Raw genomic sequence first — 12,040 nt, 5'->3', positions numbered from 1 at the left:
TGTCGAATTCAACGGCCAGTCTTCGCGGACAATAATCCCGCCGCCGACAGCAGCCTAATGGACGGTACCTGAGCTCAGGAAGTAAATTGTAGTGTACTTACTCAAGCTTGCCCTCAGCATGCAGGCCACGTCCACGGGATCGATATCGAGACTTTCTGCAAGACATGCAAGACACTTGACCCTTGCGTACCTACGCCCAAGTCGTGACCATCATGGCCGACCGGCACCCACCACATCTGTTGAGCTCCAAACTATTAGCACGGTAGGTAGTTGTCGCTCATAACCAGCATCCAACTTTCACCAGCTGCGGCACCGGTACCGCCAAGCACCGAAGGCGGTCCGGCTCAAGAAAATCTACCTATATATGCCTTGTCAGTGAATCATTCAGTCAGTCGGCACTATCGCAAGATCTAGTCGTCCCGAGATGCTGTCATGCCCATGCTGATGGTGATGCCCATGCACGTGCTCATGCTCCCGCTGGCTGGATTATGCGGAGTGGATATCTTGTTTTGTTTTTGTAGGTGTAAACACAAGATAACCATGGTAACGATCAAACGACATGGCAGAGGTGTGGAGAAATGCTGTCATAGGAGCATGCACGACAACGTCGGGCTCGAAACGGAGATGGAGGTCTTTCGGTGCATGATCAGGACTTTAGCCCGGACCCCTGCGGTCCTGAACCAAGTGACGGTACCTTCGACCCATAAGTCCCTCCTCTCGGCAGAAGTAGAAGATTCCACACCGTACGAACTGGCGGATCATGCATAACAAGATGGTCTCTGATTTTACGCATACATCGTTGGGCAGAGGTTGGCGAATCGCGAACCGACGGCTGGAGCTCACCCGCAGCATGACACACCCGCTCACACACGTTTCGATGGGTAGCACCGTGACATAGGTGGTGACAGCGAAACAAGCGTAGAAATTTCCGACCGTGACTTCGCCACACTTACCACCCCCTTCCTTTCCCCTCACTTCCCAAACGAAAGAACGAACGAACGACAAGTATGTTCCGATGACGATTCCATTGCGCGATTTCATTTTATCATTTGCGATATCCAGCCCTCGATCTGTCACCACAAACACAACAGAAAAAAAAAAGCGTGTATCGACAAAGAAAAGGAAGCCTCCATCGTTCGTAAGGTCAACCCTTTACGTTCCAGGGTTGGGGTTCATCTTCCGCTTTCCTCCGGTCATCGTCACGTTTACGAAACGGCGGGTGTAGCTATCGCGTGGAGACTAGTCAGCGGGGGATGTCGGAGTGGTGGAGAGATGGAGAGAGGAGGGAAGTGGTGCTCACAGGATTCTCTTCTTGGCGCGTCCCTTAGGAGTCTTGGGCTTCTCCTGGGGCTCGACCTATAGCACCGAAACAGCTTGATCAGTACTTGTCTTTGCTTCCGTGAGAGCACGAGTTGGGAGGGAAAGCATACCTTCGGGGTCTGAGACTTGACCTTACCGGCACGAGCGAGGGATCCGTGAACTTTTCCCATGATTGCGGTTGTAGAAGTTGTGGCGAAACTGCTGTCGTTTGTTCAATCAGCCTTTTATGCTCCCCGATTTCCTTCTCTGTCTCCGATGCCGTAGATGTAAATATTTCGTGCGGTCGCTCGGAATGGGGAGGGGTCATTTCGTACCTTTGTCGATGGGTGGTGGGATGTCGTGTGGCGTGAGTTCGATTTCGTCGTCGAGGCGGGTTTGTGTGATCGGTCGGGCGATGGAGCTAGAGTTCCGCGCCCAGTCGTTGTTGTCGGGCGCTAAGCTCGTGCCCTGGTTGTGTGGAGGAACAGTCACAGCTGAGGCTCCGAGGGGCGGCTTGGCAAATTCTATGTGTGTGTGTGGCGACACCACCTCGCACTCGCCGTTTACCTGCTCGGTGCTGAGTCTACCTTTTTTCTTCCTTTTGTCAGAATGGGCCTGGACTCGCGATGGCTCATGCTTGCTCACGCTGTAATATTTCCGAGTGATATTATATGACGGCTGGCCCGCACGCATACAGATACAAGTTTTTGCCATAGAGTACAGTCGAGTGACGGGGAACCACGCATTCCATTACTATGAGCACCCCACTCCCCCATCTCGCCATTCTCCCAGATAAACAGGACAACCATATAAATTGTATCATCACACCTACACAACCCAATTGAGCAAGTGGATAGGTATCATATCACTGCCCCCACAGCACCCATTCCCAGGCCCACGAGCTCAAAGATGATAGGAGCACCCTCGACGGCCCACCAGGCGATTCCTATAAACCATCAGCACATGGATATTCATTCCACCTTCATGTTTAAGGGAAGGGGGAAGAATATACCAGCATAAACCACCAGCTTCGTAACGACCTCAACATCATATCTAACGCGTGGTTTGAACGGTTCAATGCGTCTAAACACCTCCCTCTCCTCCTCGCCCTCACTATTTCCACAGGCATAATCATGCTCGCAATCATGATTCCCTCTGTAGAGAGCATCCACATCGACCACTCCTGTCCCCATCTCCCTCTCGTATTTATCCACCTCCCTCGGTTTGGGGGCAGTGGATGCGGCGTTACTCTCCCGCCGCCGCATCTCGCGGTATGCCAGGGTTTCGTAGGCATCGGCGGCGGACTGTGGGCCGACCGAGTCGGAGCGTGGACGCCGGATGGAGCGGACAAGGGAGGGAAGCTCGTCGAGGGAGGGGAGAGTGTCATCTGGCAGCTGGGGAACCTTCTTGTACTCTGAGGCGGAGATGAAGTCTTTGCGTGGGAGCAGAAGGCCAATGCGTTCGACCAGACGGTAGATTGGTGGAAGGAAGTGGTGGAATGTGGGCTTTGCAGTTCCGCGCCAGAGAAATATGATCACGATACCTGGGATAATTGAGCCTCTGTCGTTTGTGGGGGATTGCGGATGGTGATTTACTCACCTACGATAACTCGCAGAAAGGACTTTACCAGCCCAAGCTGCTGATACTCATATGGGACCGTTCCGAGCGATGGCTCGTTCCAGCTCCACACGGTCTTCGAGTAATGCCAATTACCGAGCTCAACCCCAAAGATGACCGCCGCGAACGCCACGCCGTCATCGAAACACGGACACGCATCCGCCGGCTCTGGATGAATCCTGACCAGGACCAGAATCCCAATCGCGATAGTCAAGATGGGGACGAAGCTATCGCCAAACACGTAGGCATCTATGTCATGCCGGAACACCCATTGCACGACCGCAAGGAATGCGCCGAGCGTGATCCCGACTATCACATCCAAGAAGCCGTGCATGCCGCAGTACAGCCGGCCGAAGATGATCGAGAAGGTATATACCGCGGCCAACGACTGCAGACCGACGCGGACATGTGACGGAACGCTAGGTGAATCATTGAGCGCGAGTAGGCCGTAAAGCGCCACCGAAACGGCGTTCGTCGAGTGGGTACTTGGAAAGCCATATTCCAGCGCCGCAGACCCCGACATCGTGATCCGGTGTAGAGGCGGCGATAGCGGTCGTGGCAGGCTGTATCCAACCATCCATCAGCTCATGCCTCTTCCCTCCCCGGACAAACATGCAACTTCCACATACCATAGCAGATCCTTCACAAACCCGCTGAAGAAGACACCCGACGCCAGTACATGCACAGCTCTGTGCGCGCGCAACCATGTTCTCCGTTAGGCCCTGCTTCCCCATGTCGATCCGACATTCCCTCCCTCTCTCTGGCGGTCACTCACCCTCGCCCAAGATCTGTGAACCCAAACCAAAACAACATCGGCAGCATGGTCATAAAGAACGTGTGCGTTCCCAGATTCGCCGTGAGCGCGAAGTAGGAGTCAAGGAAGGGCGTGCGACAGTGCTCCTATTCCATACACACATTCAATCAGTTTCTAGAGAACGAGGAGGAGGAGGAGGAGGAGGAGGGAACGCGAGCGCACCTGCATCCACGCGAGATATGGTGTCTCCCATCTCACGAGCGGCAGCAGCCGTTGCCGCGCCATGTATCTCCATCGCGGCAGACGGTGTTTATCTGCACATCACAATTCCGCCGCCAGTCAGTCGGGGGGTACGGTACGGTATGGTTGGGCTGGCGTGACGTAGGGGGGCCGCACAGTGGTCTCGGGGGAGAAGGCCGGCGTCGACCTTGGCCTGGCCCTTCTCGATTTCGGCGGAACATGAGTCGTTCAGATCATTCATAGCAGGAAATTATTTGTTAGTTATGTCGTGGGAGATTGTCACTGTGGCAGAACTAGAGACATACAACGCGCGCGGATGATGTATCTAGGTGAACCAGCCCGGGAGTGACGGACTTGATTAGCGATAAAAGAACGGTCCTTAGGCCCATGTCATGTCACCGGCCACTCTGCTACGTGTTCCGTCTGACAAAACGACATCTCATCTTCACAGGAACCAATTGACTTCTAGTCCTCGATACCTTGGTCCATCACCGCAGCGAAGACGCCTTGCTTATTCCCGTCTCGGACTCGGTACGTGGCTGGCTTGCACAAGCTTCGGCCCAAAAGTGTGGAGAAGCTCCTCCACGTTCCCTTGCTAGCCCTACGAAGCTTTCACATGGCCACCATCCTCGGCTTCCATCGGCATCATCGCACATGCCAGAATACACCCCGCTCCCAGAACCGGAGGAGAGGATCATCCAGTCCATCCTCTTCCCCGGATCAGTTTACCATTCTTTCCTACATATAGAGCCTCCTCATTCTACACGCCCCACCTCAGCCGAATATACCTATCTCGACCTCACATACCACACCTACCTTCCTCGACCTCCACCGAAATCATGAGCGCCATCCGCCACCTGACCCGCCGCGGGGCTTCGACGCTCCTTCGCCCCACCGCTGCCGTCCGAACCGTCCCCGCCCTCCGCCGAAGCTACACGGAGTTCACACCGACGCCCATCTTCGCGCTCACAGAGACGGAAGAGATGCTACGGGACTCAGTATCGCGGTTCGCTTCGGAGACAATCCTTCCCAAAGTCCGGGAGATGGACGAGGCGGAGAAGATGGACGCGACAATAGTGTCGCAGCTGTTCGAGCAGGGGCTGATGGGCATCGAGATTCCCGAGAAGTACGGCGGGTCCGAGATGAACTTCGGGGCGTGCATTGTTGCGATCGAGGAGCTGGCGCGCGTCGACCCCAGTGTCAGCGTCATGGTCGATGTACACAATACCCTCGTCAACACTATCTTTAAGACTTATGCGAGCGAGCATCTGAAGAGCAAGTTCCTGCCGAAGCTGGCGAGCGGGAGTGTCGGCAGCTTCTGCTTGAGCGAGCCGGCGAGCGGCAGTGATGCGTTTGCGCTGAAGACCAGGGCCATGAAGAGTCAGTCTGGCGGCTCGTACACCATCACCGGGCAGAAGATGTGGATTACTAATGCGGCGGAGGCGGAGGTGTTTATCGTGTTTGCCAACGTGGCGCCGGAACGTGGATACAAGGGCATTTCAGCCTTCGTGCTGGAGAAAGGCATGCCCGGGTTCAACATTGCCAAGAAGGAGAAGAAGCTCGGGATCAAGGCGTCGTCGACATGCGTACTGACCTTCGACGAGGTAGAGGTCCCCGTCGAGAACCTGCTGGGCAAGGAGGGCGAGGGGTACAAATACGCCATCTCGATCCTCAACGAGGGACGAATCGGCATTGCGGCGCAGATGACGGGACTAGCCCTCGGCGCTTGGGAAACGGCAGTGAAATACGTCTGGAACGACCGCAAGCAGTTCGGGCAGTTCGTCGGTGACTTCCAGGGAATGCAGTTCCAGATCGCACAGGCACGCACCGAGATCGAGGCTGCGCGTGCGCTCCTCTACAACGCTGTCCGCACGAAGGAGACCGGTGGGATTCGCGCGGGCGAAGGGTTCGTCCGCGAGGCGGCTATGGCCAAGCTCTACGCCTCGCAGGTCGCCGAAAGGGTCTCGTCGCTCGCCATCGAGTGGCAGGGAGGCATGGGATTCGTCAGGGAGGGATTGAGCGAGAAGTTCTGGCGCGACTCGAAGATCGGCGCCATCTACGAGGGCACCAGTAACATCCAATTGCAGACGATCGCGAAGCTGCTGCAGAAGGAGTACAGGAATTGAGCACGGCACGGCATGTCGAAGCGGTGCGGATGGATGGGGCGTACGCATTACGGAGTTGGCATGGTTGTGCTTTTTTTCTTCTTTTCTTCCGTCTCCTTTTCTCTTGCCTGCTTGCTTGCTGTCGGTCGGTCTCTTTGTTCGGGTAGATATCGGGGATTCTCTAATTCCCTCGATCCACTTGTGGACCACCTCGTTCGTCACCTCGTCATCATGAAACTCGCTCGCTCGCGTGAGACGGAGACGAAAACACGAGATCTCACTCCTCCCGATTCCCGAACCCGTTCCTTCCCCGCCCGCCCTACGGACGATAACGGAGATCCCAACCCATCAGCCCACCGGCAACTTAGAGTACTTTAAGTAGATGACATCATCTCCACTAGTAGTTCGTGATGATGATGATGGCGCGGTGTCGTGTGTGTGTGTAAAGAATGAACTTCGATAATTCCTTTTCTAGATAATGCAACCGCTTTATGATATGATACGCAATGGATGCCCACGCTTCCCCCCATCTCCTCCTTCGCCCCTCCTTCTCCGCCCCTCCTTCTTTACCCCACCATGCAGGATCCAACTTTCAAAAGCGCACTCGTATGCAACGCTTTATTATTCACAATATGCAACCCCCTCATTTAGACATAAGAAAAGAAAAAACACAAAAATAGAAATGCGACTTGAGGGGAAGGAAGGGAGAAAATACTCAAGAAAAAAGAACAAAATAACCAGAATATGTACTTTCAGCATGCAACACACACATGACATGTCAAATCGCACGCAAAATATTAGATGGCAGCCCATATGCCCGTGCCTACACAGCTGCTCTGTCCGCTGCCGACACTCGTCGCAACGCCCCAATAGTACCCTCCTCTGCTTCGCGAACTAGCCTTGCTCCCCCGTCTATCCTTCGTCACTCGCTCGGCCCAATTCCCACCCATCTTCAGGTTCCCCATGATAAAGTTTCCAAAGAACCCACCAGGGGCCGGCACGGGTGCTGCGGCTGCATTGGCGGCGGTGGTGGATGGTGCTATTGTCGTCGTCGATTTCCGATTGTAGTACGAGTGTTTGCCGTTGATCAGCGGGTGGTGATGATGCAACGGTGCCGAGGAGGTAGTGGTAGTGGTGGCGGCTGAGGCCGATGATGTCGTAGGGGGTCGAGGAGGTAGTCCATAAAAACGGGATTTGAGATACGAAAAGACAAGCCGCATGTCGAGTTCCTGTTCCCAATACTCGCGACGAAGCTGTGTGTTCATCAGGTCGTCGTTCTCTTCGATGCCCCAAAGGGAGGCATGGTGTGCCTCTTCCCGTCGCAATGCGAGGGTCGGGGCGAACTGAAACTGGGGTACCGAGGATGTACCAGTTGCGGCGCTGATCAGCGAGGAACCACGTGGACGTACGACCTTGGGCGAAATTGTGGCTTCCTGGGTCGTACGAGGTTGCGGGGTCTTCGCACCGTCTTCCTCCTCCGAGTCGCCTCCTTCTGGTGCCTTCGAGAAAGCGCCGGTCCCGGAGGGATGGTGGGTGTAGAGGTGTACGAGCTCTCCCAACTCCTTTGCGATCCGATTTAGAATCCGTTCTTCGGTATCTTTCTTGAATTGTACTTCCTCGGATGAGGAGTCGAGCTGCACTTCTGCGGGCAGCGCCTCGCCGAAGAGTACTTCGAGAAGATTGTCGTCGATGCCGATGATATCGCGAATGAAGCTCCTAGTGATCCGCTTCCAGAACGTCTCGTTCGTAGCATCCTCCTCCTCGTCCTCGCTCTGCGTCTCGTCGTCGGTCTCCTGGATCACCGCCTCCTCATATTTCTCCCCCTCGCCCACCCTGCTCGCCCTCCCGGAATGTGTGTTCCTCCGACTGATAATTGACAACCGTCTGCGCCTCCTCGTCGCCTTCTCGATCTCGTCCATCAACGCATGACCCTGCTCCATCCGCCACTTCATGATCCTCGAATGCGTATCATCCCCCTCCCTGCCCTGCTCATTCGCGGCCGCAAGCCGCAGCGACTCCTCGAGCGACCTGAACCCCGTCATCCCTGACGAAGATGCGAATGTTCCAAGCCCGTCGTGCGTCGGCAGTGTGGGGAACAACACCTGATCCTCCTGATCACGGAACGCCTGCAGGGAATCTGTTTCCGCGCCATCGAGCGACTCCTCCTCCTCCTCCTCTTCCTCATCCTCAAACACGGGCACGTGACGTGTGTGCTGTGGCGACGAAGTGGTGATGATGCTACTGTCGACGTCGCTCTTGGTGCCGGTGCCCGATAGGATGGTGTTCGTCTCGCCAGCGACCGAGGGAGAGAATACGACCCATTCCTCGGTGTCGGGCGTGAACAGTGGCGTTTGTGTTTGTGTTGTTCGCGTGACCGCGTCGTCGTCGAGGTACGACGGGTTGCGGGAAATGCTCAGGAGCTGCTGGTGCTGGCGAGCTCGAGCCGATGCTTGGAAGGCAGCCATGGTTTCGTGAGATAGGGTGCTGTTTGGTTTGGTTTCTTCTCGTATCGTATGGAAGGGGGGAGGAAGAGAGAAGAACGAAGTGTGCCCTTCTTCTGCTTCTTGTTTCTTTCTTTAGTCCGGCGGGTGTTGCGGGGTTATGTTGTGTTGCGGGTGGAAAAGGTGGGTTCGGACGAGACGCCAACAGCTCTGGTGGAACGGGAGCTGCAGCTGTGCAGGCAGGCAGGTGCAGGAATGTGAGCAGGCGTATAGAAAGACGGCGAGACTGCGCTGCAGGAGGTTCGAAAGTGTTGCCGCTGTAAGCTGAGAAAGTGCAGCAACGTGCCTGAAGTAAATATCTGAACACGCAAGGAGAAAATCCGAGAGTGGCTGTGATTGTCGTTGCGGCGATGGACCTTACGAGTTATGGCGTTTCCGTGTAAATATGTGTGTGAAGCGGCCTTTAGAAAGCAGCGTTCGAGTTGGTCCTTCTATGCGTGGAGAACGTCCGAGACCTCGTCACCGCGGATATCCATGTGTTATCTATGAAGGTGCTGGTATCATACGTACTACCAGAAAAGCGACTGACTGGCCACCGACATCAGGAGGCCAGCGCCGTCAGGGTTCTGGCTGTCTCGTTGATAGCGCCCCTCGCTACTCCACTAGTTAGCACACGCACTGGGGCCAAAACACGCTCCTTGCAGGGGTTGACAGGTCCCTACTCTGCACCGGAGTAGTCTGGAGAACGCCCCATCACAAAGGCCAAGCCACACGCAAGCTCTGGGTTCCCCATTCACAACGTCGCCCACAGGCCACAGCCTTGCACTCGCAGCTCGAATGGCCGCCCTAGAGGGTATAAACAGTGCCGACAATGCCGCCATACCACCTAGTCTCCAGGTAGGTGGGCGGAATGCGAGTATCCCACCATGCCCGGCCGCCTCATTCTCAGCTCAGCACTGCGATACCCTAATAATACCAGCACTCCAAGGCGATCTGGCGATCCACCCGCCCAGCTTCGAAGGAAACTCCAACCACCCGTTCGGTGGCTGATGTTATCTTCATATCCGATGATGCGACCCGCGCCCGGCCGTAACTATGGCGGCTCAGACGGACAGCTATCCGCGCTAGCTCGAGGATTACTATCCTCGTGAGATCAGGTTTTCATAGGTATCAGCCCGCCTCCCGTGTCGTGCTCCATCACTACTAACACCGAGTCGAAACTTATGCTGCAGGGTGATGCGGGGCGATTGGGTTCTGGTTCGGATATCGTCAACGAAATTGTAGTTTTATTTCTTGAAGTCACAAACTCGAGAGTCGAGCTACCTATGTAACTTGTGTGGTCATTCGAGTCGCGGAAAGCGGGGCTGTCGAAAGTCTCAACAACACTGGCAATCGCAGGCAGAATAGTATGATACAACATTAATTCCGCTGCTAAACTGGGTACTCCGGTCTTACATACCACCCCGAACATCATGGCACCAATAGCTGTAAGGCGTAAATAAGTATGTGCTTCCATACCTTGTTTCAGCCCATTGGGAAATTGACTATCTTGCTATGGAATACCTAGCACGATGCAGCAGTTGAGGGCAAACCGAACCACTTCTAGATCTACGGGTTTTATTCAGACATACCGTCTAGATACATATCAGGGACCTTTGGGCAGGCCGTCTGTACTGTCTACCCACAACATGGGAATACTAGTACTCTACATGAGCGCTGAAGTTTGACGATGTCGTAATTGATGCAGTTGAGCGACAGGTGGCGACGATGACTACATATCAATTACTAGTTGGTGCGAGTAGTTAATTATGACCTACACTGCTGCCATTCACTGACGCGCCGACGGTGCCCGCAGTGGCCTTGGGTTCCACCCTTTCCCCGGGATGAACATACATACAATTGAATACTTCATATCCACATACTAGTACCCTGAATATTATATTCGATACATATTCTCTATTACTCCCTATACTTTGCCATAGCGTTGGTGGCGTGTCCGACAGGCTATTGTTGTCGAGCCGGTTTTCCGCTTTCGTTATTTGAGTCATCCAACAGTACCTAGATGTCTCATCGCTTATCACTCGCTTTGCTACGCTGCATACATTTCTATCACTCTTAGCTGCCTCAACCACCCGTTGAACCGTGTCTTTCTAACGGTCTAATCATTGAACCCGTGGTCTAGGCATATGATTATAATAGATAGTGAATGGCTTTAGCTCCCTCCAGTAAGTTTTCTTGTACGAGTGATCGGCAGTGATGCAACGACACGAATACCTATTTCCAACTCGGCCAGTTTGTATCCGACTGAAGGGAGTATGGGCTCGGATTTGTCTCAAGGGAGTAGAGTAGACAATGGCGGTCACGTGCAGCTGCTTGGCATCATACCAGGCCCTAAAGTGAGCCAGTTGGTAAACAACGGGGGAAAAAACTCGAAGAAAAAAAAGACACGAGCTTCACCTACAGAGTCAGTGGCCAATGATACGGCACAAACCACAGCGACCACTGAGGCGGCCCACGAGAGACACTGCCAGCCTCCGGAGTGCATGGCTGGTGCATGGTTGGTGCGGGGAGGGCGCCGAGGAATGTCAGTAGATATCAAGCGCTTCCATTGGCTTACGCACCAGAGCCTATGAGAACAGTCTATGATATATACATAATTGTAAATGCCCCGGGGCGGGGCACTGATTTATCCCTCATCAGGTTGTGGGGGTGGCCCCGGGGCACCTCCGCATTTTGCTCTTTTGCTCTTCGAGAAAATTGAGTAGCAGTTGTTCGTGTGAGATAGGTTCGATCGCTCTTTCCCCAAGCCGCCTACTGTATTTGTGGGGCTGAGTGGATTCGAAGTTGGCAATGATCGACTAATTCATCTCTACACATTGGAGGTTGGCTGTGACGGATTCGATATACACATCGGATCCGGGATTCATAACTCGGGGGCCCAGGCGACTTGGGTCGCATTCCCATCCGATAAAGCGGGTGTCTTAGTTGGGGACTTTAGCGGCGACCCAAACAGAGGTTGGAGTGGGACATGTACTTTTCCAAAACCATTCGACCGTGTCCCGAATATTTTCACTGCCTTCACAAAGATTCATACCACTCGCGACTACAACCTTCGAGCTCGATTAGACACACGTGTCTTCAAAGATTGCATGAAATGGAGAATACACACCTGGGGGGACACAGAGCTGTTTGCAGTCGATGCTTCGTATTTTGTGGTGGAAGAGCACTGACTTGTGAGTGACATGATTTTGGCTCGTATTGGAGGAAGAGCTAATACTGTCGATTTATCCATAGGATTAACAAGGGCCTTTTTGAATGAGCCGCCTGCAATAAGGTTCCATCGTGGCCTGGGTGCAGTCGGTGTGGACCTACGTACTTAGTTAAGCGCTGCCGTTTGGGGGTAGATACAACTTGAATAAAAAGGTCTTCTTCTTACCAGTGGAGAAAGCATTGTGGGATGAACAACTTCCAGTGCTTCAAATCTAGGCATATCATTTGTTTATTTCACCGGCGCGCGGTATTTCTGTTTCCTGCAGGGCCAACTACTCGCGGCGCCGAAATTTTTTTGACTCCCCCTACTGCAA

At 54.1% G+C, this 12,040-nt stretch overlaps 5 protein-coding genes across 5 annotated transcripts; 2 read left to right on the top strand and 3 right to left on the bottom strand.

Annotated features, from left to right (window-relative positions):
• Positions 1-1,152: 1,152 nt before the first annotated feature.
• On the bottom strand, positions 1,153-1,490 carry BZA05DRAFT_341867 (ribosomal protein S30; the record flags this gene model as incomplete). The annotated part of the gene is made up of 3 exons (XM_051481012.1): positions 1,153-1,225; positions 1,301-1,356; positions 1,431-1,490. The coding sequence occupies 3 exons, from the start codon at positions 1,488-1,490 to the stop codon at positions 1,153-1,155; spliced, it is 189 nt and encodes a 62-aa protein (XP_051336802.1).
• A 463-nt stretch (positions 1,491-1,953) lies between these two features.
• BZA05DRAFT_407119 (uncharacterized protein) lies at positions 1,954-4,293 on the bottom strand. The gene is made up of 7 exons (XM_051484599.1): positions 4,067-4,293; positions 3,893-3,984; positions 3,692-3,816; positions 3,546-3,605; positions 2,899-3,479; positions 2,312-2,842; positions 1,954-2,245 (listed from the first exon to the last, which is right to left on the bottom strand). Exons 1-7 carry the CDS (start codon positions 4,149-4,151, stop codon positions 2,160-2,162), a joined length of 1,560 nt encoding a protein of 519 aa, XP_051336801.1. The 5' UTR covers positions 4,152-4,293; the 3' UTR covers positions 1,954-2,159.
• Positions 4,294-6,468, top strand: BZA05DRAFT_407118 (acyl-CoA dehydrogenase/oxidase). The gene has a single exon (XM_051484598.1). The coding sequence runs from the start codon at positions 4,750-4,752 to the stop codon at positions 6,034-6,036; it is 1,287 nt and encodes a 428-aa protein (XP_051336800.1). The 5' UTR covers positions 4,294-4,749; the 3' UTR covers positions 6,037-6,468.
• A 285-nt stretch (positions 6,469-6,753) lies between these two features.
• BZA05DRAFT_140376 (uncharacterized protein) lies at positions 6,754-8,690 on the bottom strand. The gene has a single exon (XM_051478889.1). It carries the CDS (start codon positions 8,478-8,480, stop codon positions 6,813-6,815), a length of 1,668 nt encoding a protein of 555 aa, XP_051336799.1. The 5' UTR covers positions 8,481-8,690; the 3' UTR covers positions 6,754-6,812.
• Positions 8,691-11,242: 2,552 nt separating this feature from the next.
• On the top strand, positions 11,243-11,680 carry BZA05DRAFT_458582 (uncharacterized protein; the record flags this gene model as incomplete). The annotated part of the gene is made up of 1 exon (XM_051487608.1): positions 11,243-11,680. A coding segment is annotated over one exon (438 nt), but the record flags the coding sequence as incomplete, so codon positions are not given.
• Positions 11,681-12,040: the final 360 nt, after the last annotated feature.

This window comes from Tricharina praecox, assembly GCF_024521635.1.
Source record: "Tricharina praecox strain CBS 144465 chromosome Unknown BZA05scaffold_24, whole genome shotgun sequence".
NCBI lineage: Eukaryota > Fungi > Ascomycota > Pezizomycetes > Pezizales > Pyronemataceae > Tricharina > Tricharina praecox.
This window is presented reverse-complemented; position numbering and strand designations above follow the sequence as displayed.